The following is a 20410-nucleotide window of genomic DNA, read 5'->3' as shown; positions in this document are numbered from 1 at the left end:
TATGCTTTGCTAGACGACTTTTCTAAAGCTGTATTCGAGACATTGTATTTCATTGTGGAGATTCTTTCATTTCCTGTCTAATACTCCTGCTATTACACTGACAAGACCTCTTGAAGCGGTCTTCTTTCTTTTACCAAGTACATACAAGTCGAAGCATAAGAGGGGTCCTGGGACTCCCCCACCGTCAAGATGGTGAACATTACAGAGAAAATCAAAGAGTACGTTTTGCGCCGTATTTCTTCACAAAACCAGACAACTCATGTAGCAACTATGCAGGATTGAGGAGGAGATGCGCAGGACGCAGAGTAAGTCATCCATGCCTCTATCCAGAGCACCCCGCAGCTAACCCGGAGAACAGAAAACAAGGCCACAGGTGGGACTCCAATGCATCCATAGTCGAGTCCATGTTCTGACTAGATCCAGAATACCATCTTGGTCTGCTGAAAGGGTGAGTGTTGCCCGTTATGCGTGCGTTTGCACACAATCTAACCCGCATGCAGAAAACTCGCGAGATTAAGAGCACAGCTGCTGGAGCCCACCGGCGGCGCCGGCGGTGGCGGCACAGGGTTCGACGTGAGCAAGAGCGGCGATGCCCGGGTTGCTCTTGTCGGTTTCCCGTCCGTCGGTAAATCGACGTTCTTGTCCAAGATCACCAAGACCAGGAGCGAGGCTGCCGCGTACTCGTTCACCACGCTCACGGCCATCCCCGGTGTGCTGGAGTATGGCGGTGCGGAGATCCAGATTCTTGATCTTCCGGGTATCATTGAAGGCGCTGCTGAGGGTAAGGGGCGAGGACGACAGGTTATCTCTGCAGCGAAGGTGTGTACCAAGCTACTGTCTGTGACAACGCTTCAGGAATGATCTTCTGACCATGTCCAGACGAGCGATCTCATCCTCATGGTCCTGGACGCTACAAAACGCGCCGAACAGCGAGCCCTGCTGGAAGCAGAATTAGACGCCGTTGGGATCCGTCTTAACAAGGAGCCTCCGTAAGGACACAAGCAACCACCTCCCTCAGATTCCATACTGACTTCAACAGCAACATCTACCTCAAAGCCAAAAAGGCCGGCGGCATGAAAATCACCTTCCAGACACCCCCCAAGAACCTCGACGAGAAGATGATCTTCAATGTCTTGAAAGACTACAAGATCCTCAACTGCGAGGTCCTAGTGCGAGACGAGAACGGTAAGCTCACGCCAACAGCCCTTTGCGTATGCTCCAGACTGCATACTAACGGACAACCTAGCAACAATCGACGACTTCATCGACGTCATCATGAAAGACCACAGAAAATACATCAGATGGTACCCAGCCAACCCCTTCCAGTCCATTAAACGATTACTAACCCACTAAAGTCTCTACGTCTACAACAAAATCGACAGCGTCAGCCTCGACTTCCTCGACAAGCTCGCCCGCGAACCACACACAGCCGTCATGAGCTGCGAACTCGATCTAGGCGTGCAAGACGTCGTCGAACGCATCTGGACGGAACTGCGCTTGATCAGAGTATACACGAAACGGTACTCCCCCAAGCCCTTCCACAGAATTCCACTCGGGTATTGACAGTCTACAGGAAAGGAGAAGACCCCGACTTCTCAGAGGCGCTGATCGTGCGCAGCAACTCGACGATCGAGGATGTCTGTGACTCCATCCATCGGACGCTGAAGGAGACGTTCAAGTATGCTTTGGTCTGGGGTGCGAGTGCGAGACATATCCCGCAGCGGGTGGGACTGGGTCATGTTGTGGCGGATGAGGATGTGGTTTCGATAGTGGCCAAGTAGGCTGGGCATAGTATGCTAGGATTTTATGAATGAACGAATCCGAGATTGAACAGTTTCCGGTAGTCTAATCTAATGGTATTTGAGCTACTTCGGTGCTCTGATAACTTACAGGGTCTCGCGATGATTGTGACTACCAAATATAAAGTCAAAAGACTTTTAAAGTAAAACAATGGCAGCGACGCCTCGGTTGCAGATGTGGTCCTTACAATCAGTTGCCTACAGTCATTATACAGTGATAAGCAAAATTCATAATTGCATTTGATCAACTTAATGACAAGAACGATTCCAATATATCCAGCCCATAACAACCATGACTCCAGAAAACAAGAACAGACCCAGCAATTCAATTAAGCGGCAGCGGCAGCGGCAGTGGCGGCAGCAGCAATGTTCTGCATGCCGATAGTGGGCTGTACACCGACACGCTCCTTGGCAAGCAGATCAACCAACAGGGGGCTGGGGAGGCTGTCCCGCTGAGGGTGAAACGCGGCCTGGCTAGCCTTGTACTTCTTCACACTGTCGATGTAGATGTCGAAGAGGTAAGAGGAGTCCAGAGGACCTCCCTTGGCCTCGGGGTGGAACTGTGTGCTGAAAATGGGACGAGACTTGTGGATCATACCCTCATTGCTGGAGTCGTTCAGGTTGACAAAGTAGGGCTTCCAGTCAGAGGGCAGGGTAGACGCATCTACAGCGTAACCGTGGTTCTGACTGGTGATGTGGCAGCGGCCCGTGCTCAGGTCCAGAGCGGGGATGTTGTGAGCACGGTTACCATACTTGAGCTTGATGGTGCGAGCACCAGCGGCCAGAGCAAGCAGCTGGTGGCCCAGGCAAATACCGAAGATGGGCACCTGAGAGGTCTCCATCAAGCGACGAAGGTGGTAGGTGGTCTCTTGGCAGTGAGTTGGGTCACCGGGGCCATTGGAGATGAAGACACCGTCGAAGTGGTGGGCCACCTTGTGGATGGGGTAGTCGAAGGGGAACACCGTGATGCTGGCGCCACGGCTGACCAGACTACGCAGAATGTTCTCCTTGACACCACAGTCGATGACAGCGACATGGCACTGAGGATCGGCTGCGCTCACGTGGAAAGGAGCCTTGGTGCTGACCTGGCGGACAAGGTGGATCTGTTCAGGATCGGTGAAAGCCTCGTCTTGGTCGGCGTCGTACTCCTCGCCAACGGTGATACGAGCGAGGGAAGAACCCTGCTCACGCAGATAGGTGACGATAGCACGAGTATCGACACCGGAGATGGCAGGAACGCCTTCACGAGCACACCACTCGCCGAGAGACTCGACGGCGGTCCAGTGGCTGTACTGCTCAGCCACATCGGCCACAACCACACCAGCGGCCTGGAGGTTGGGGGACTCGAAATACTTGAGAAGACCGTGCTGGTCCCGCTCAGCAGAAGGCACGCCGTAGTTGCCAATCAAGGGCTGAGTGAAGACCAAGATCTGACCACGGTAGGAAGGATCGGTCAGAGACTCGGGATATCCAACCAGAGAGGTGGTGAAGACGGCTTCACCGGAGATGTTGGTGCGAGCTCCGAAGGACTTGCCGTGGAAGATCGGACCATCTCGAATCGTGAAAGTGGCACGCTCATGAGCAGTACGCTGCTGACGAACAGTAGCCATGAAGCGAGCCTGAATGGAAGCATTCACGGAAGTCAAGGCTGAAGCCCTGGCGGGCATAGCCTTGAATACACGAGCAAACATTATTTGTTGGGGTAGACGAAGAATTGTGGAAGCGTGTAGTGATGCGGGTGTCTCAATAGTTTCCGGAAGCTTTCCAGAGGTGATCCGAGATGTAGTCCTGGAGGGTACTATGTCAGCAATGTTTTTTATATTGGTGTGGATGTATGGTGGTGGCGGGTATGACATCCATGTGGCCATAGGCAAGGACAAGACATACCTGAGAAGTGAAGACGGTGGGTGCCAGAACCATAAGCGCGACTGTGCTGTTACCAGTCACTGAAATATCTGTTGATGGGTGTGATGTCTAAAAAGACATGAATCGATCAGAGAACGATGATGTAGTTGTGTTTGTGGGGGGTGTGTTGATGGATGATGTCCTAGGACTGACAGATGGGATGAAAAGAGAGAAGAGAAAGGAAGAAGAAAGGAAAAGCGGGTGAGAGGCAGAATTTGAGGGTCGCAACAGGAGCTGCCCGGACCAGTGCGATCTTCGGCCCGGGTTGGGCGGCACGTGCCCCGCTACACCGACTGCCAGGGCCCAAAAGGCGTGATGGACCAATCACAGCAATTGCATTTCGAGTTCCGCGATCGGAGGCACTTCTCCGCTTCCTTTTCTTGTCTGTTGGTAACTCATTACGCTATGGATTGGGCAATTCTGCAGCGATTGATAATGCGATTATCTTAGCGATTGTGATCTCTAAATATCTGCAGTATCATAAGTGGATAGAGAGTCAGGACACCGCTCATCAGAAAATGCCTTTGGTGCACTAAGGCATCTCCATCCCTCCATCACACCGCTGTCATCATCGATGGCTTAGTTGTCTCCTGAGATATGACTCACCGGATCTGCGGAGTCCCAATTCTCAACAATGATGGACTGTGGTTAGTCTTTCACAGTAAGAGGGCCGATTGGCTGAATCAAAAAGGCAATTCCTCCATGATTCCTCTTACCTTCTCTGGAATACACTATGTCTACGGAGTAGTCTAATTGCTATGTAAGGCGAATCGGTGGCTCTGTTATCTTATCATTTGACGTCAGTGTGTAATAGATATCTGGACAACATGCGTACTTGTAGAAAGAGAGGGAAGAACTATCAACTTATCAAACCTACTAGCAACCCTTTTTACAACGGGTACTTTGCCTCTGTGAAACCGTATCACCTGAGTAGGGAATACAAAAGTCATCATCCTGACCATCTCGCTTATGAGCAATTGCGAATCGGCGACTTTCAGGGAGTGCGAGCTTCATGCTATGTCACCTCAACCATGACTGTAGGTGTACAATGTGGTACTTGGTTGCACAGGTCCTATCAAATCGGGGAATTTCAACGTCGGGACCTCCAGGCAAAATGAGAGCCTCCGCTATATATCGAACACGACGTTTCTTCTGTAGAGAGTCATAATGTGGTTCCCCATCCAGCAGACTCTCTCTCTCTAGGATCAATGGTTTGCTTCAATTACCTCCTTCAGGCCCTGGTAGCCATAACCCTTCCAGCAGGGATCCTTAGCTGGGGGGTTCTACCATTTCAATCGTACCAACACCAGCAACAGCCAGTCCCACAATCCCAAACTCCCCTAGAAGCTCCCGGGTGCGATGGTTCTGGCATTGTCGACCCCGGTGGCCGATGTAATGGCGACGGTCTTGTCGACAGTCCCCCAGACCACCGCGACAGAGAAGGATTCAAGTTCGAGAACCCGTCGACGGACTGCAAATACGTCTCGCAGATGCACATTTGGGACTCGTTCAAAGATCTCGAAAAGGATATGAACAAACTCTTCACCCTCATCCACAAGAACGTGAGTTTCACAGTGGTCGGACACCATCCCATCGCTGGTCACTACAACGATCTGCTGCATTTCTATGTCAATGCCCTGCGACGAGTCAGTGTGCTGTTCCTCGACCATGCAGACAAATTCGAGATCCACCCTCAAGCGATCCATGGAGGCTGTAATGAGCGATGGTCTGTTCAGGAGGTCAATTTCAGGGGGGTAATGAATTCAGGTGAGTTCACAGCTGTCATTTCAGTGAACAGTGCTGATATGAGAAAATACGCAGGAGATGACTTCGACATTGTCAACGTCTGGGTAACTCGATGGGATCAGGGGCAGATGGTGGAAATCCGCACATATATCGACTCTGCCCGCATCATGGAAGCACTCCACAAGAACGAGATCTGGTGGAATGGAACCACCTTCCGAGATAATATCCACTACATGCCTGGTCCTGCAGGCATGCCCGACCTGAAGAAACTAGAGGATCTCATGGGCTATCCAGACGGACGAAAGTATGAGGATTGAGATAACTGTTTATCAGCGTTAGCGTAATATCGACTGAAATCATAGCTCTGTGCATTTATTTTAGTTAGGTTTTATACTCAATAATATTCTGATCATAATGGGGAATCAGTTGAGAGCCGTGTTGTCGATGAGCTTTGGTTGTACAGAGAGAAAACAAACCGTTGGCCCCTCCGAAGCGTGATTCCCAGACCACTCCACATGGACATAACCAAAACACTAATCTACCGTGGACCGCATCTGGAGTACCCCGTACAACGTCCCCACAACCAAGGGAGAGTCTTCTACCGCAAATTGCTTATCAACAAATGCTGACGTGAAATGCTCTGAACACCATGACTGAGCCAGGACCGCGAAAGCGCTCCAGAATCGCCTGCACATCATGCCAGTCGCGCAAACGGAAGTGCTCCGGTGACCAACCATGCAGCACCTGTGTACAGTTGGGGGCAGCCTCCGAGTGTCATTACGACATCCAATCTCGCAAAAAGAAAGATGTCAAGGCATTTCGGCCATCAGTCGGTCTATCGATGCGTAGGCCTAGTGTCATCGACGAGTCACCTCGGCCGAAGAGCCAGGAGCAGTCGACCCCCGGGGACTCGACAAGCATCGACGTCAGTTCGCTCGAGGCCAATTCGGGCGCTGCGTTTGTGCGCAGATTAGGCCTCAAGCTGGATCCAGCCAATGCGCCGAGATTGCATCTTTTCGCCTGGAACGTCGGGGCTCGTCACCCGTCACCATCGGCCATGCCTACGGCGGCCTCGGCCACGGCTGTGCCTATCGTGGACATCATCTCCCAAGACGAGATGCGGTCGTTGATGACATTCTACTTTGAAAAAGTCGATTCGTGCTACCCATTCCTTGACCGTGATGTTGTACTCCGCCAGGTCAGCAGACGATGGCTGCCTTCCTCGTCCGAGTCAGCCCTGCCATACGGGCCCTACGATGCGGTACTTTGCGGCATAGCGGCGCTCGGATTTCTCTTCTCACGGCGACGAGCCGTCCCCGCAGAGTACCGGGTGGCCGAAACCGCTCGACGCATCCTTGAACATAGTCTGCTCGTCGACACCCCCGCGTCGGTGGACATCGTCACCGGCTGGGTGCTGCGAGTCGCGTACCTCCGCATGACAGCATCCCCCCACGTCGCCTGGATGGCCAGCTGCACGCTGATGCACCTCATCGAGGCATCGGGTCTCCATCTCGAGCCCTTGCCAGATACCTCCCTCGGCCAGACAACAACACCCTGCGCCCCAGAAATCCGCCGCCGACTCTTCGGCATGGCCCGCCACCTAAACGTGTGGATCTCCTTCGAACTCGGCCGGTCCCGAGTCGTCCTGCACGGCGCAACCTCCCTCCCACCCGCGCCCCGATCCCCCAACAGCCCCTCAGAGATCTTCAATCTCCTCCCCGTCTCGGAAAGCCTCGACCCAAAGCAAACCCAAGACGCGCCCGGCCTGGAATCCGCCCTCGCCGCCGTCCTCGACGTCATCCACGTCCAGCCACCCCTCATCCTCGCGCAATGTAACCTCATGCTCTGCCTGTACCGGCGCCTCCGCGCCCTCAACTCCAGCATCTCGGGCGACCTGCTCGACCGCGTCCTCGCCCTGGCCGGCACCGGCCTGCGCGCCGCCCGCGAAATGGTCGCCTCCGTCTGCCCCTGGCACCAGATCGCCAACGTCCCCTTCCAGATCGTCTGCACCTTGCTTGCAATTGACAGCCGCGCCTCGCTCGCCCTCCTGGGTGAAGCAATGCGCACCCTCCGCGAGGTCGCCGCCGCCTACGACACGGAGGTCATGCGCGAAGCCTACAGCACCGCCTACCTGCTCATTCTACTGCATCAGCGCCGCAAGGAAGAAGACACGCGGGCGCTCCGCGATGTTCTCCGGGTTAATGCGAATGCGGCCGCCGCGGCGCCGCGGGTTAGCGTCGAGGCTGCGGGGGGCGGGTCTACCTCGGTGCAGCGTCAAGCGCAGCCGCCACCGCAGTCTCAGTCTGTGGCCGACCGCTCGGAGATGTCCTGGTTGGGCGATCTGATGATCGATATGCCGAGTTTGCAGAATTTCGATCTCGATCAGTTCCTGATGACGGATGTGCCGTGGCCGTTGCCGGAGATGGGGATTTGAGCTGCAGTTACTTTGTTTGTGATGGATATTGTTCGAGGCAGATTGATACCCTTGCTTTTCTTTTGGCTTACATTACTAGCTATATTCCGATGAGTGGCATTATTAGGACCCAGTCCTCAATAATATATACATGGACGTCCATTGATAATGACATGATTAATCGCTATTCGGCCTTACGCTGCTTGTCTGTTCTCTTCTGGGTCCTTGTGCTTGGCCGTGTGCCTGCCATCCACGCGACGAGACCAAGCTTCCACAGGACCCACAGCAGCCCCAGCCCAACGACAACCACCGTCCCCAGCTCGATAGTCTTGCTTTGGAAAAATCCCGCATCCTCTCGCAGCCGCAGAACAGGGACTTCCAGCTCTTCCACAAGGCGGTCCTTGCCCTCCGTCGGCGCCGGATGTAATTGATAGAACATTGTCCGGGGGCCGAACAAGCCCTCCCAGCCGAGATTCACCCGATCAAACGGGTTGACACCCATCTTGGTGCCGTCTTCTGCCGTGCACGCCCAGAAGACGATCGGCCAGGGAACCGCGGCAGAGCGGTACCCGGACTGCGAAGGGTGCAGGTATCGCAGGTGCAGGGGGATCGTGGCGTTCCACTCCTCTGGGCTGGTTTCCGGATGGAGGGGTGTTGCGAGCTCGAGCAGCCAGTTTGAGCCCCAGCGGGAGACGAACCAGTCTGGGGCTTCGAGGTCTGTTTCTCCTGCTACAGTGCGGAGAGCGGCTAGGTTGTGGGAGCTGAGGAAGAGGGGGTCTGTTGTTGAGAGCTGGTATTTGTCGCCGAAGATCCACGACGGTAGGGTCAGGTATGTGTGGAGGGCGCATGTCGCGTCCGGAGGTGCGGGGGGCCGCTTCAGCGACGCGCGGGGCATTGAGATGGTTAGAGTGGGATGGAGCCCGGTTGGGGCGGGGAAGGAGACGGTGTAGATCGCATCAGCTGGAAGAGGGTGGTGGCGCGAGGGAAATGAGAACAAGGTCGGTTCTGGAACATTGTCAGCATGGTACCAACTCCGTCTGTCGTCCTGTATACCACGTACTCAACTTTTCGTCCTGTCCAACAACCCCCAGTAGACCACCCATTTTCAATTCTTCGGGCTCAATGGCGCTCTCGACACCGAGAAGCCCGACCTCGACCTGGTGTGTATCTGCGGCATGCTTCCTGATCTGCTCGGTCCATCCTTGGCCTGGTGACTTCGACCAATACCCAGACACGGTCAGCGCATGCGAAATGCTGTCGTAGTTGATATCGACCGAGTCTGCAGAAAGTATTGATTCCGCATGACGAAAGCATTTCTCGTCCGACCGGTCACAGAACTTGTGTTGAATGAAGGCGACCAGATTCTGCAGGGAGGGGAGATGACTGTAATACTGGAAGGCGGCGGTAGCAGCAAATCGTTCCGAGAGAATAGGAGGTTGTATAAAGGAGGACTAAGGACCGAGAATTAGAGTGCATTCCTGATCAAATGACCGACGAACTGAACTCACCCTGAGACTGTGACATTCTAGCGACTCATCGAATACCCTTTTCAATAGCGAGCACAATCCCATTCTGTAACCTGCATTAACCACATGCAAAAGAATACGTCTCTAGATACGCACCCCGTCTCCCCCGCAGTCCCAGGGGTATAGTAAACATGCAAACCAGGCGATATCCGACTGGAGAATGGCGCTCCGATCTCATAAGGCCGCTCCGTAGCCCACCGGATATGAAGCTCGTGACTTGATTTCAGAACCTGCCAGATCTATTCATATAAGCAAACGTTAGTCTAGCGACTGCTACCTGTAGAGTCACCACTTACCTCTGAAGGAAGCTCATCAAAGCCGAATGTTGCCCGCTCCTCGCGCGCCGCGTCCAGGTGGGTAATGGACAGCGCATCGCTCGTTAACACGGCCTGGTCGACGTGAAAGGGAGATTCTGGCCTCTGGACAAATGTTATTCTTCGTCGCATTTTGATCAAGTCCTGAAGATGGCAAGGTGGATGGTTGAGGGGGAGAATGAGCTGTTGTCCTTGTTCTCCGCAGATGACAACTCCGGTTAGCGTGTTTCCTCAGGGCCGATAAGATAAGAGCTCCAGTCTTCCTGTCGTAAAGCCCATAAACGTGATTTCTCTGCCTATACTTATTACTTCCTGTAAAATACTGCCCTCTGGTGAAGAGTTCCAGACTCAGATGACTCTGCTAACAAAGACTATCTACTACCCAGCTACAACAAGCCATCTCACGGTTGGTCGGAACAGGTGGCTCAACAGAAAGCCGGACCAAGCCTAGATTTGCGGGAATATAATCTGCTTAAGCTAGCGGATTTCACTCATATCACTTAGTGTACGTCGAGAATTTGGGTTGATAAACGCGCAGGTTTTAGACGAACAGGGTGGTCGCTCAGGGTGTGGTTGCTTGGTCCCGCTTCATAAGTATATTGTCCAGGTCGTAGGTCACCAACCAATCACCGGCGGGCTCATGCTCAGGCAGTCTGAGCTCCGGGTTGCGCCTGTTCATTCCCTTTGCGAACAGCACCCTGGCATAGGGGGGATCAAACACGAATGTTGTTTCGCCGGTCACAGAGTTTTTTATTTCCGCTGTAGCCGCAATCTCATCTATGGCGAAGTACTCCTCCGGGTTGGGCACAGCTGCCTTCTCAATCTGTTGCTTCACGTGCTTTGCGGTCTCAGGGTCAAACCGGGTGTCGATGAAGTATAACTTGTCTGGGCCGGCCGCTGCCACGTATGGAGTATCCGGCGCCACAACCTGGAGACCATATCCAGTGTCGATAACCTTTGGTACGTAGCTGCCCCGATATTCCTCTTGGAAGACTGGCAAGCCCTCGCATGGTCGGAATGGGTTCAGAAGCAGGTGATTAACAGTAGAAAGAGCATTACGGATTTACGGTATAGGGACAAGTTGACTATGTATTCTGCATCATATGCTGGTGTGCACTTCTGCGTACGTTGCTTCCCTTATATAACTTTTGAGGAGTTAGTGGTCAGAGGCATATAATAGAGAATTATTGGTGGCCTAGCACGGGTTAAAAGTTGATATCAAGTTGACATTCGAAAACATGAGCAGCTATTGGCGCAACACACAGACGACATGGTTGAGGCAGGGATCTAAGGCGGGGCGCCGTTGGTGTTCCGTGTATTTCCCGTAGTGGATGGTCTGATCAGAGGCGAGAAGGGTCTAAATGCAGGTGTCTGCCTTGTGGACTGTGCTTAGATCCTTCGGGGTCCGCCCCTCCCATCGTTATCACTCCCCTCAGGCGCCGTCTGTGGACCCCGTTCTTATCATTGGGGGAATCCATGGTCCAAGCGAAGTATCTAAGGCGACAGTTCACAAAGGATCAACCGCAGGGTGGTCCCTCATAGGCGCCGTTGGTGTTCCGTGTATTTTCCGTGGTGGATGGTCTGATGGTACTATTTTGATAGAGATTAATTAGCTTAGGCTTATAAGACTTAAGATTAATAGAAGGATGAGGTATTACATAGATATAAAGGTTAAAGTATAGACTTATATAGGCTGAATTAGCAGCAATACATCCTTAAAACTCTAAAATATGGCTTGCCGTACCCAGCACCAAGAAATAAAAGGACCAGACCCACTTAGTCCTAAGCTTATTAGCACCACTATGACTGTCAATCCTTTGAGAAAGTGTATTAAAGGTAGATTGGAGTGGCAGTTGCTACTCATGTCAACTTAAGGAAGAAGATAGAGTACCACCGGTGGAATATGGATGAACTAAAATCTAGTCATATTGTGATATAGGGTGGAATAGATTCATGCGCTGTCCTGCCCTATATAGATACTGTTTTTTATACTATGATGAAAAAGAATCACTGGATATCCACCTTCACATACTCCCGCTCAACTTCATCTTCCATCTCGTGTTCTTCCTCTTTTCCATCAATGTTCAATCCACTACTTGCACCCTCCTTTTCTACCTCGTCCATCTCCTCGTCGGTTTGTTGAACTTCTCCCTCAACCCTAGGAAGTGCAACCCTCAGAACGCCATCAACCAGTCGAGCACGGATCCCCTCGACGGCAACATTGTGGGAAATCGGCACCTCCCTTTCAAACACTCCCAAATGACGCCCTCTCTCCCCAATCAGCAAAGCCCTATACATCTCCTCATCAACTCCGGGACGGTGCACAACCCCAGCCATGCGGAGCACGGAACGCGATGCATCATACGCAACGCTCAAATCCGATCTTTGAGCTCCCGGAAGCGATGCGTGGATGATCGTGTGGGTAGGTGTGACGAAGACGTCGACCGGGGGCGTGAAATTGGTCGGGTCGTGTGAGTGATGAAAAGAGCGGAAGCGGGGATGCATATGGTGGAAGCTGTAAAAATGATGGCCGAAGCCTCTGCCTCGTCCTAGTCCGCGGAACATTCCCCAGGGGTGACCTCGTCTGTGGTGAGAGTGGTGGTGGTGATGTCCGAATCCCGGTCCTTCGTGTTCAGTCCATCGGCTGAATCCATTCTCCTCGTCATGCTCGTGTTTGTGGGGATGTAGGTGACATCCTGGCCCAAGATGGCGATGAAGAAATCCGCGACGGCCACGGCCACAGGAATGACGGAATCCGAATTCTGGCTTTTCGGGATGTTCATCTTCCATACCCTCTTTGGCTCTTTCTTCGTACGCCTTTTTCTCGCCTTTTGAGGGTCCCCCGGAGCTGCTCTCGAAGCTGTCATTGTATGAAGGAGGATGAGGGTGAGCAAAGAAAGGATGTTCCTCTAGCATGGTGATATCCCAGGCTAGGGGATGCTGACTAAAATGGCATGAGTGCTGCATGTTGACTGGATACTGTATGATTATATGGACTTGATCTGTCTATAAAGACTGCGTGGTTCAAATCCCACGGACTGACTACGATTTATATATCTGTCCAGGCAGCTATAATGACCATTATGAGTCACATTGTCTACGTACACGTACACCTAGTGACCTTGAATTGCCACCCAGGCAGACAAATACTCGTCGGACTCACGATGAAGACGTGGTGGGACTGATAGGCAGAGGAGGCTACGCATACTGTCATGCCGTAAGCGGAAATCAAATCCGAGGAGGCAAAGCCCCGGACTCGGTCTCGGCACATCTCTCGGGGTTTTCCTCGGAGTCGGACTCGGAGATCGGATATGACTTTTCTATGTCCAGTAAGGCCCCGAAGAATATCGCTTGGTTCATCCCATGCAACTGCAAGAAGGTAAGAGTTGAGAATGCCATTAAGAAGCCCATACCAAGGTCAGGAGTGTAAGTTCAATGGAAGATGCATGTACAGCCAAGAATGTGTTCTATATTACACTCTATCAACATATATATACGGGTCAAGAATGAACACTTTCAGCAATGCGCGAAGGGTGCAACAGGTTGCTACTCTTACAGGGGATGCAAAAGTACCTACCATCACCACTGTCGAGGCCACGGAATCGAGAGGGGTTCTAATACGAGCGAAAGCGCTAAAAGGGGGGTCAACCCACATCATGGCAGGTTTAGTCTCGGACTGGGCGAAGGTGAATGAGCTTGTGAAGCACCTCTATCCAGACCGACTACCCTATGAAGCTTATGCCCAGTTCATTGATGATGCATTGATCTATACCCTGGAGAAGTGCCTGCATTACGGGTTATGAGACCTGCAGCACAAGGGAGGAAGAGTGAAGCATCTAGGCTAAACCAGGGAACCCAACCCAGTCCTAACCCACCGATACCCAAGCCTAGGGGTGCCTAACCCTCTATGGGTCCAGGCCTAAGGGAGCTTAAACCAACCCTGAACCTATACCTATATACCTGCTAAACCGATTTAACTTGCTTACTTGTTATGAACATGAGAGTCTTCTTCCGGGAAACAAACAGATTTAAGAGCCTCCACATACTATGAAATAGTCCACGTATGTAGGAACCCCTGATATTGAATCTCTTGTCCTGGTAATAGATTTGGAAAGGTGCTCCCGAAGGTTATATTCGTCTAAAATAAAGGACAGAGAGTTAAACCTGTCTGAATTACAAAGGCCAATGCCTCGTCTTACGATGCCACACCTACTTCCTCGCACACAAACTCTTTACGATCTTTTGCACCAAAGCATCTTAATCCCTAAACCTCTGCGGAAACTTGGCCAGATCGCTATTCTTCAACAGACCCCTCGCCTTGGAAGCGTCCACCAGTGCCTCCCTCTTGGACAGCTTAAAGTTGAGGCTCTTGATCCAGTTGATTCGGTTGGCCTTGACGACGCCGTCCATGTAGGCCACCCAATCCACCGCTCCGGGATTACCGTACATGAGAATATTGGAGTCAGAATCCTTGTCAATGCACGACTTGACGATGGAGTAGTTGCCGTGGTTCTTGATGATGTCTTTGATCTCGGCGTTGGCAATGTAGCCACCAGTTGCCGTACAAGGTGCGGCATAGGCCATGGAGTGATTCCTATCTCCGGCATAGGTGCAAAAGGGACCGGAGCAGGACGCATCATTCATGCGGAAACTTCTACCGTAACTGGTGACGCCAGTAACTAGCTGCCGGGCTTCCACGCCAGCTTTGGTGATCATGACCAGGGCATCGTGCGTCTCGGTCTTGTTGACGTGGGATCGAAGACAGTTACCGGCTGGGCAGCCGGGAATGGCCGATTTGTTGTCGACATCTGCATCCAGGTTCATGATTAGCACAAGTCGTTTCTATGCAGTTTTATTTCAGGGGCTATGCGTTCCCTTACCCCATTGGCCGTGCAAGTCATACGTCATGTAAAAAAGAAATCCACATATGTCGCAATCTGTTTGACAGGATACTGCTGCAAGTACCAGTAAGAAGCCGGTAGCACAATAGAAATGGATTTCCCACTAGGCAGCTTGCTTCAGAGCAGCTACAGGAAAGCAAGGTAATTTTTGCCTTCGTCAGGGCTTCCAGGCGCGATATCCAGAATATCAAGTGCACCAGGATACTCCCAGTCAAAGTCAAAGCCATCCAGGTCTTGCCAGCTCATGAAGCTCACCAGGTTATTGACAAATGTGTCGCGATGCTCCTGCTTGGTGGCATCTCTGAAGGAGAGAATCTTTTTAAAGCCGGTCATCCTTACGATTTTTTTGTATTCGTCCTCGACGCTTGAGATATCCACGTCAAAACTGGGTGTGACCGTGGCAAATGCAAAGTGGATGTGCGAGTACTTATTGGCCGGGATCTCGGTGACGCTCATTCGCAGACACGCCCTCAGCTGGTCGAACGCCTCGAAATAGCCGACGCTCTTTAACTGAGAGGGTGCATTGCCGTTGTTGACAATCTCCATCCCGCAGTTGAAGAACAGCAACTTCGGAAACTTCTTCTTCGAGGCCGATGTCACGCTGCCATCAACTCTGGTAACGCGGGTCTTGTCTTCCGCGCATCCAATCCGAGCGTTGGCGCAGATGCCTACAATGGCTACTACGCAGGTATACTGCTTCTGGCGTTGTCCTCGGCCGGGCGAGCAATAGCTGGACGCAGCTGGATAGTGCGCCTACCGATTTAGCAGCCAACAAGGCCCACCACGTCAAAGTGCAGGCCCTGGATAAGGCACTCGACATTTTTGTCGATGACATGAGCAATGCCAAGGCCAGTGTCACGGATGGCACGTATACCAGCGGCATGAACGGCGTGCGAGTCTTCGACACGGGCGTCACTATACTTGCTGTTAATAAGTCCCGAAGTACTTGGGAAGGCGCTCCTTTCTATAACACTCATTGGTACAATATCGCACCATGATCCACAGTCACAGCTTGGGTGCGCTCTGCCTAGCTTGCTTAACCCACGGCTGCTTCTCATTAGGTAAATACTCAGACATCCTGAGGAACTCTCACTCCAACAGGTAAGGCACCCAAGCGGAGCCCAGGTCCGTCCTAAGAATGTCATCGTTGTCCATTCGTGCCCGCTGCCACATGTATGTGAGGATGATCTATTTAGCCTGTCTTTTCCATACTTCTATAGCTAACTGAAATTAAGAACTTGCAAATACTTTAAAGAGCTTTTGCATAGCTAGTTCCTTTTCTAATGTGAGTTCCTCAAATAATGCTTGAAATTCCCATAACCAAGTCTCATCACTAACATCAACCATCTGAACAGGCGCATCGCCCAACAACCCAAACAGGCCAGACCTCAGAGCTACTTCCCTGGTGATATACAGAGAAACCACTGCCATGGCTGTATCTAGCCACTTTTAACTTTCCGCGCAATATGCAATGTCAGCCACGTCATTATTTTTCCCACCATAATAAAGAAGCCATGGGCTGTCTGACACATCAGCACTATCAGCGCCCTCTAGCAGCGCCTCCAAGCTGAAAGGGTGAATAATCTCCACCACGACCGACGGCTGCATCCTAAGATTCTCCGCCCGCCACAAGAACATGGCGATTGGACTCAAAGGGTCATCTATATTTCCCCAGACATTGTAGCGCATTCACATCCAGTTAAGATGCAGCATGTCCCAACGCGGCTGCACCCATATCGAATCCAGGCTTGTCGTCTCTTGTGATTCCAACCAGCGGCCCTGTTCCAGCGCGACTTGCCGAGACTCGCTGTTGACAAATGCGATGGTCGGCGGCTGAGCGTTTTGGTGCGTTATGCGCCTGGCCCAGCAGGCTTGACGGGATTCATTGCCATTGAGAAGGAAGACAGGGATGTCTTCTTCTGCTATACGATGCGGTAGGCAGTGCGTCCAGATGAGACGGCGTAGTTCTAGAGGCAGCTGCGGAAAGTAGTGGAATGAGTCGTTATTCATCCTGTACGCGCATTTGTCAATACTGTCAAGTAGACAGAAAGACAAAAGGTTGTCGTAGTCTCGTAGATCTGTTGGCCCTAATGAACGGGCCGATCCTTAGCCCGACCCCCGCAAGAGTGGTTTTCTGCTCTTCAGACAGTTCCTTTTGCCAACCCAGTCATAAGGATGATAAGGGCAACAGTAGAGTTAAGCTTAATGCGTCACCATTGACAAGGGAAGTAGGTTTACGATGCCCTTACCCATCAGCGCCTTCTGGCTGACCTTTGAGATTGTGAAACTCGATGATTGCATAAAGGACATCACATTTACTATCTGGGTCTTTAAGCTAAAGCGCTTGATATCGCAGCAGCAGATATACCTGGAAGATTATCCACTAGAATATGTTTGGGAAGGTCACTCTAGAAAGTTTGGTCCTGTTTATGTTTACCCAGGGATGGATCTATTAGCTAGAGTGGCTTTCTGTGGAAGAAGAAGGCTTCTAAGTCCTGACTGCACGTCCTGTTGGATATCATGCGGCTAATGAATGTTCTGCTCCTTATCTTCTTTAGCTACCTTTTATAAAAATGCTATCATCTACTAGGATAAAGATGGTATGCCTAGAGCTGGAAGGGTCTGCATCATTAGGAGACACTACCAGCTTGTTCATTCCAGACTCGCCAGGATTTATTAGACGACTACTCTGGTCAATCCACTCAATCACCTTCTGACTATCCAGCTAAATGCTATAGGGCCTCAGTTGATAATTCAGCTAAGCAGAAGTTCCTTGTCAAGGTCCTACCTGGCTGTAATAAGACTCAGCAGGTAATAGCTCAGTATAAGCAGGCCTTTAGCTGCTTCAGCCAGAATGATTGCTGCGGGATTGGTCAAGCTTAGATTGATTTCATTGAACCCTATAAACCCTTAAGCACCCTTACAATGGAGGTGAAATAGAAAGCCAAACTAGTGGCTAGTTGATATCTAACACATGTCGCCACATAATCTCTGAATAATGGTGGGTCACCGATATTTATATGTTAGCTAACCTAGCTATGCCTAACACAGTAGATCACTCTCTGTAATCATATTCTCTGCATGTCTGGGAAGGAAAAACTACGTGCGCTGAATTGCATAAGGACATAGCTTATATGCCACCTAGATAAGATCTTTGTAGTCTGAAACAACGAAGAGACAGCCAAGAAGTAACGTAATTAACCATGGGAGGCCAACGGCCAAACTGAGCCCTGACAATTGTCAGTTGATGTCCGCACCGGCTCTGCCAGTTCTTGCTCCTTCTTTTTTCTGTTTTTCTTGCCATTGCCCTTTTTCTTTTCATATTTGATCTCTTCATGAGGAACACTGAATCCAACTGACTCCCCAGCTTCGTTTTTTGAATGCCACCAGTTTGTGTCTCTCTCCATACGTCCATTACCTGCATCAAGAGAAACAGACCCCAGTTTGCTACCTGTATCCCAGTTCTTGCCCCATCCAAAGTCTAGCGTTGTGCGTGAAGGCTCTGCTGGACTATCGAAACTGACATCGTCCTCTTCAACAACAACAACAACGGTCTCTTCGGCAACAGTGTCTTCAGCAAAAGCTTCTTCAGCAACAGGGTCTTCCACATCATTCCCCTCAGCAACACACTCTTCAGCAATACAGTCTTCAGCAACAGGGACTTCAGCAGCAGTGTCTTCAGCAACAGTCTCTTCAGCAACAGGGACTTCAGCAACAGTCTCTTCAGAAACATGGTTTTCCACATCATTCCCCTCAACAGTACCCTCTTTAGCAACACTATCTTCAAGGTGAGTCTCCTCAGGGATAGCCTCAGTGCCCTGTTTAGACAATGCCTCAGAGTAGATGTTGACGACCATTCTCATGACGGCTTTGTCGAAATCAGGGTCTTCCCCAACGCCATCATAGAACTCTTCGCGCTGAAAGATGTTTGTGTCCGATAAAAAGGCAACTCGGAGCTGTTCATGGAGGTAGTTGGGAAGCCAAACCTCACCTTGTGGAAGTTTTGAATATATTTTCCTTGCAGCCTCCATGCTATCGAAAGCGGACATCGACTCGCCGAACATCTTGATGTATTTCTTTGCGTACATCTCCAGGTCGTATAAATCATATTTTCTGGCTGCGTGGTAGACAAGCATGCTCCTTCTGTATTCTGTTGCCATATTGGACAAACCTGAGTCGGATGCCGTCCGGAGCGTTTCGTAACTCCCCGTGCACAAGAAGTGCACAATAGTGTGACCAACCTCCTCATCCACCTCAGAAAGTTTATAATGTGATTCCCATGAGAGGGAACTGTCGAACTGGAAATATTTTTGGATGTAACATACTGGAATCATGTATGTTCTGCGTCCTATGTGGATAGTGGCGATTGGAGACTCATATGGACTATATTTGGCGCTGTCAGTCTCAACTGAACGAAATATAGTCGGATCCATCAGGAGACTTACGATGATTCGGGTTGATTATATTCAATCTGCGAGTCTCTGAGGAGAGAACGCTCCAAGCCGCTTGCCTGAGGTTCCTCCAAGTGCAGATTTGACTCGCCGTTCTTCTTGGAGTAAAATTTCTTCTTTCGGTTCCCCATCTTTTGTTGATTCCTGACACCAGCAGATGCGCTGTTTTCCATAGATATAGCAGAGATACAAGGACCGTGGAAATAATAGTTCTAGCTTAGAGTGCCCCATGGAACGAGGGTGACTATGCAGGTGTGAGTTGTCCAAGGTTTTGCATGCATTATGGCAAACAAGCCTGGCCCACTCAGATGGAGACACGCCTGCAGCAATGTCCATATGACTGCCCTGCTTTCTTCTATTTCTCCTATTATTCCATTCCTCCCTCCCCGGAAAATAAGTATAGCTGTATAGCTACCAATAATGCATGTTGCCTGGCGGTCTCTTAAGTTTGTGTAGCGGTCAGGCAGGATGAAGGACTGGCTGTTGGCCTTCCTACTTCTTCAGCGCCAATCCCTGGCCCTCAGCACACAACTTACGTTCTCGGCCTTATGTGACTACTCTCTCTGTTTGGCATCGGTACTTTTGCCAAGTTGAGAGACTAACTCACAGCGGCAAACATCCAGTACATCTACGTATAGCAGCCAGAGACGTGCAAATGGGATTCGGGTCGAGGATGGGGGTATTCCTTGAAAATAAGAGTTAAGATTTGCAAGTATTATCTGTCAGCTACAGCCGTGACGCTACGGCTTCGTCTTCGCTGTCAGAAACCGTCTTCTATCGACCCGCTAAGTCAAATATTTGAGCCCAACTGGGGCAGGGCTCTCAGCAGATCTGGATCCCGCTTTTTGAAGCCTAGGGAAGCATGAAGAAAGAAGTCCATATAAATGCTATGCCTTGTGAGGAACGGAAACCTTAGATGGGCCATATCAATAACAAATACGACGTGTACGGGGGAAAGGAGATAAGTCTATGGACCCGAAAAGTCTGTTGGCTCTAATAGATGGCTTGGTAAAGCACGTTGCACCGATCAGCCCCAGTGTTAGGTATACACTTGTGGCATGCCTCTCCCAATCCGTCCTTCTGTAGAGAAATTAGGAATAGAGGAGGGGGAAAAGCAAAAATCATCTAGTGCTACCTGAGCTTTGATGACCTAAGACTGATTAGGAGTTGAGGCCTGGTGGCCAACAAGATCCAATGGCGAACTAATTTCAATCTTTGTTGTACAAGAGGCAGTAATTGAATTATGTTGGGTATCTTGACCATGTTCAAATTCTTCTAAAGCTCCGATCACCGTCACAGAGCTTAAGGCTGCCAGCTAGGTTGGTCAAGACTATGCAGCAATTGAATAATTTCTC

The 20410-nt window shown here is 50.9% G+C and overlaps 11 protein-coding genes across 11 annotated transcripts, besides 3 other annotated features; 3 read left to right on the top strand and 8 right to left on the bottom strand.

The window, feature by feature from the left end:
* Window positions 1–189: 189 nt before the first annotated feature.
* NFIA_036350 (putative GTP binding protein (Gtp1)) lies at window positions 190–1781 on the top strand (the record flags this gene model as incomplete). The annotated part of the gene is made up of 9 exons (XM_001265959.1): window positions 190–218; window positions 277–305; window positions 424–448; window positions 501–819; window positions 880–989; window positions 1040–1185; window positions 1247–1304; window positions 1356–1520; window positions 1574–1781. 9 exons carry the CDS (start codon window positions 190–192, stop codon window positions 1779–1781), a joined length of 1089 nt encoding a protein of 362 aa, XP_001265960.1.
* A 347-nt stretch (window positions 1782–2128) lies between these two features.
* Window positions 2129–3490, bottom strand: cpa1 (carbamoyl-phosphate synthase (glutamine-hydrolyzing) CPA1; the record flags this gene model as incomplete). The annotated part of the gene is made up of 1 exon (XM_001265958.1): window positions 2129–3490. The coding sequence occupies one exon, from the start codon at window positions 3488–3490 to the stop codon at window positions 2129–2131; it is 1362 nt and encodes a 453-aa protein (XP_001265959.1).
* Window positions 2132–2165: a microsatellite.
* A 1422-nt stretch (window positions 3491–4912) lies between the features above and the next one.
* On the top strand, window positions 4913–5767 carry NFIA_036330 (uncharacterized protein; the record flags this gene model as incomplete). The annotated part of the gene is made up of 1 exon (XM_001265957.1): window positions 4913–5767. The coding sequence occupies one exon, from the start codon at window positions 4913–4915 to the stop codon at window positions 5765–5767; it is 855 nt and encodes a 284-aa protein (XP_001265958.1).
* A 332-nt stretch (window positions 5768–6099) lies between these two features.
* On the top strand, window positions 6100–7884 carry NFIA_036320 (putative C6 transcription factor; the record flags this gene model as incomplete). The annotated part of the gene is made up of 1 exon (XM_001265956.1): window positions 6100–7884. The coding sequence occupies one exon, from the start codon at window positions 6100–6102 to the stop codon at window positions 7882–7884; it is 1785 nt and encodes a 594-aa protein (XP_001265957.1).
* Window positions 7885–8047: 163 nt separating this feature from the next.
* NFIA_036310 (uncharacterized protein) lies at window positions 8048–9835 on the bottom strand (the record flags this gene model as incomplete). Its single annotated transcript, XM_001265955.1, has 5 exons — window positions 8048–8868; window positions 8924–9314; window positions 9372–9435; window positions 9486–9628; window positions 9686–9835. 5 exons carry the CDS (start codon window positions 9833–9835, stop codon window positions 8048–8050), a joined length of 1569 nt encoding a protein of 522 aa, XP_001265956.1.
* A 430-nt stretch (window positions 9836–10265) lies between these two features.
* NFIA_036300 (uncharacterized protein) lies at window positions 10266–10975 on the bottom strand (the record flags this gene model as incomplete). The annotated part of the gene is made up of 2 exons (XM_001265954.1): window positions 10266–10696; window positions 10942–10975. The coding sequence occupies 2 exons, from the start codon at window positions 10973–10975 to the stop codon at window positions 10266–10268; spliced, it is 465 nt and encodes a 154-aa protein (XP_001265955.1).
* A 735-nt stretch (window positions 10976–11710) lies between these two features.
* On the bottom strand, window positions 11711–12670 carry NFIA_036290 (Hsp20/alpha crystallin family protein; the record flags this gene model as incomplete). Its single annotated transcript, XM_001265953.1, has 1 exon — window positions 11711–12670. One exon carries the CDS (start codon window positions 12668–12670, stop codon window positions 11711–11713), a length of 960 nt encoding a protein of 319 aa, XP_001265954.1.
* A 1290-nt stretch (window positions 12671–13960) lies between these two features.
* Window positions 13961–14611, bottom strand: NFIA_036280 (uncharacterized protein; the record flags this gene model as incomplete). The annotated part of the gene is made up of 2 exons (XM_001265952.1): window positions 13961–14511; window positions 14584–14611. The coding sequence occupies 2 exons, from the start codon at window positions 14609–14611 to the stop codon at window positions 13961–13963; spliced, it is 579 nt and encodes a 192-aa protein (XP_001265953.1).
* Window positions 14612–14730: 119 nt separating this feature from the next.
* On the bottom strand, window positions 14731–16035 carry NFIA_036270 (uncharacterized protein; the record flags this gene model as incomplete). Its single annotated transcript, XM_001265951.1, has 2 exons — window positions 14731–15357; window positions 15943–16035. 2 exons carry the CDS (start codon window positions 16033–16035, stop codon window positions 14731–14733), a joined length of 720 nt encoding a protein of 239 aa, XP_001265952.1.
* Window positions 16036–16293: 258 nt separating this feature from the next.
* Window positions 16294–16914, bottom strand: NFIA_036260 (uncharacterized protein; the record flags this gene model as incomplete). The annotated part of the gene is made up of 2 exons (XM_001265950.1): window positions 16294–16526; window positions 16854–16914. 2 exons carry the CDS (start codon window positions 16912–16914, stop codon window positions 16294–16296), a joined length of 294 nt encoding a protein of 97 aa, XP_001265951.1.
* An 887-nt stretch (window positions 16915–17801) lies between these two features.
* Window positions 17802–19186, bottom strand: NFIA_036250 (uncharacterized protein; the record flags this gene model as incomplete). The annotated part of the gene is made up of 3 exons (XM_001265949.1): window positions 17802–18134; window positions 18171–18945; window positions 19050–19186. The coding sequence occupies 3 exons, from the start codon at window positions 19184–19186 to the stop codon at window positions 17802–17804; spliced, it is 1245 nt and encodes a 414-aa protein (XP_001265950.1).
* Window positions 18153–18336: a microsatellite.
* Window positions 18224–18336: a microsatellite.
* Window positions 19187–20410: the final 1224 nt, after the last annotated feature.

The sequence above is a fragment of the Aspergillus fischeri genome, genomic scaffold (genome assembly GCF_000149645.3).
Source record: "Aspergillus fischeri NRRL 181 1099437636247 genomic scaffold, whole genome shotgun sequence".
NCBI lineage: Eukaryota > Fungi > Ascomycota > Eurotiomycetes > Eurotiales > Aspergillaceae > Aspergillus > Aspergillus fischeri.
The sequence above is the reverse complement of the archived record's forward strand: the minus strand, read 5'-3'. Positions and strand labels throughout refer to the sequence as shown.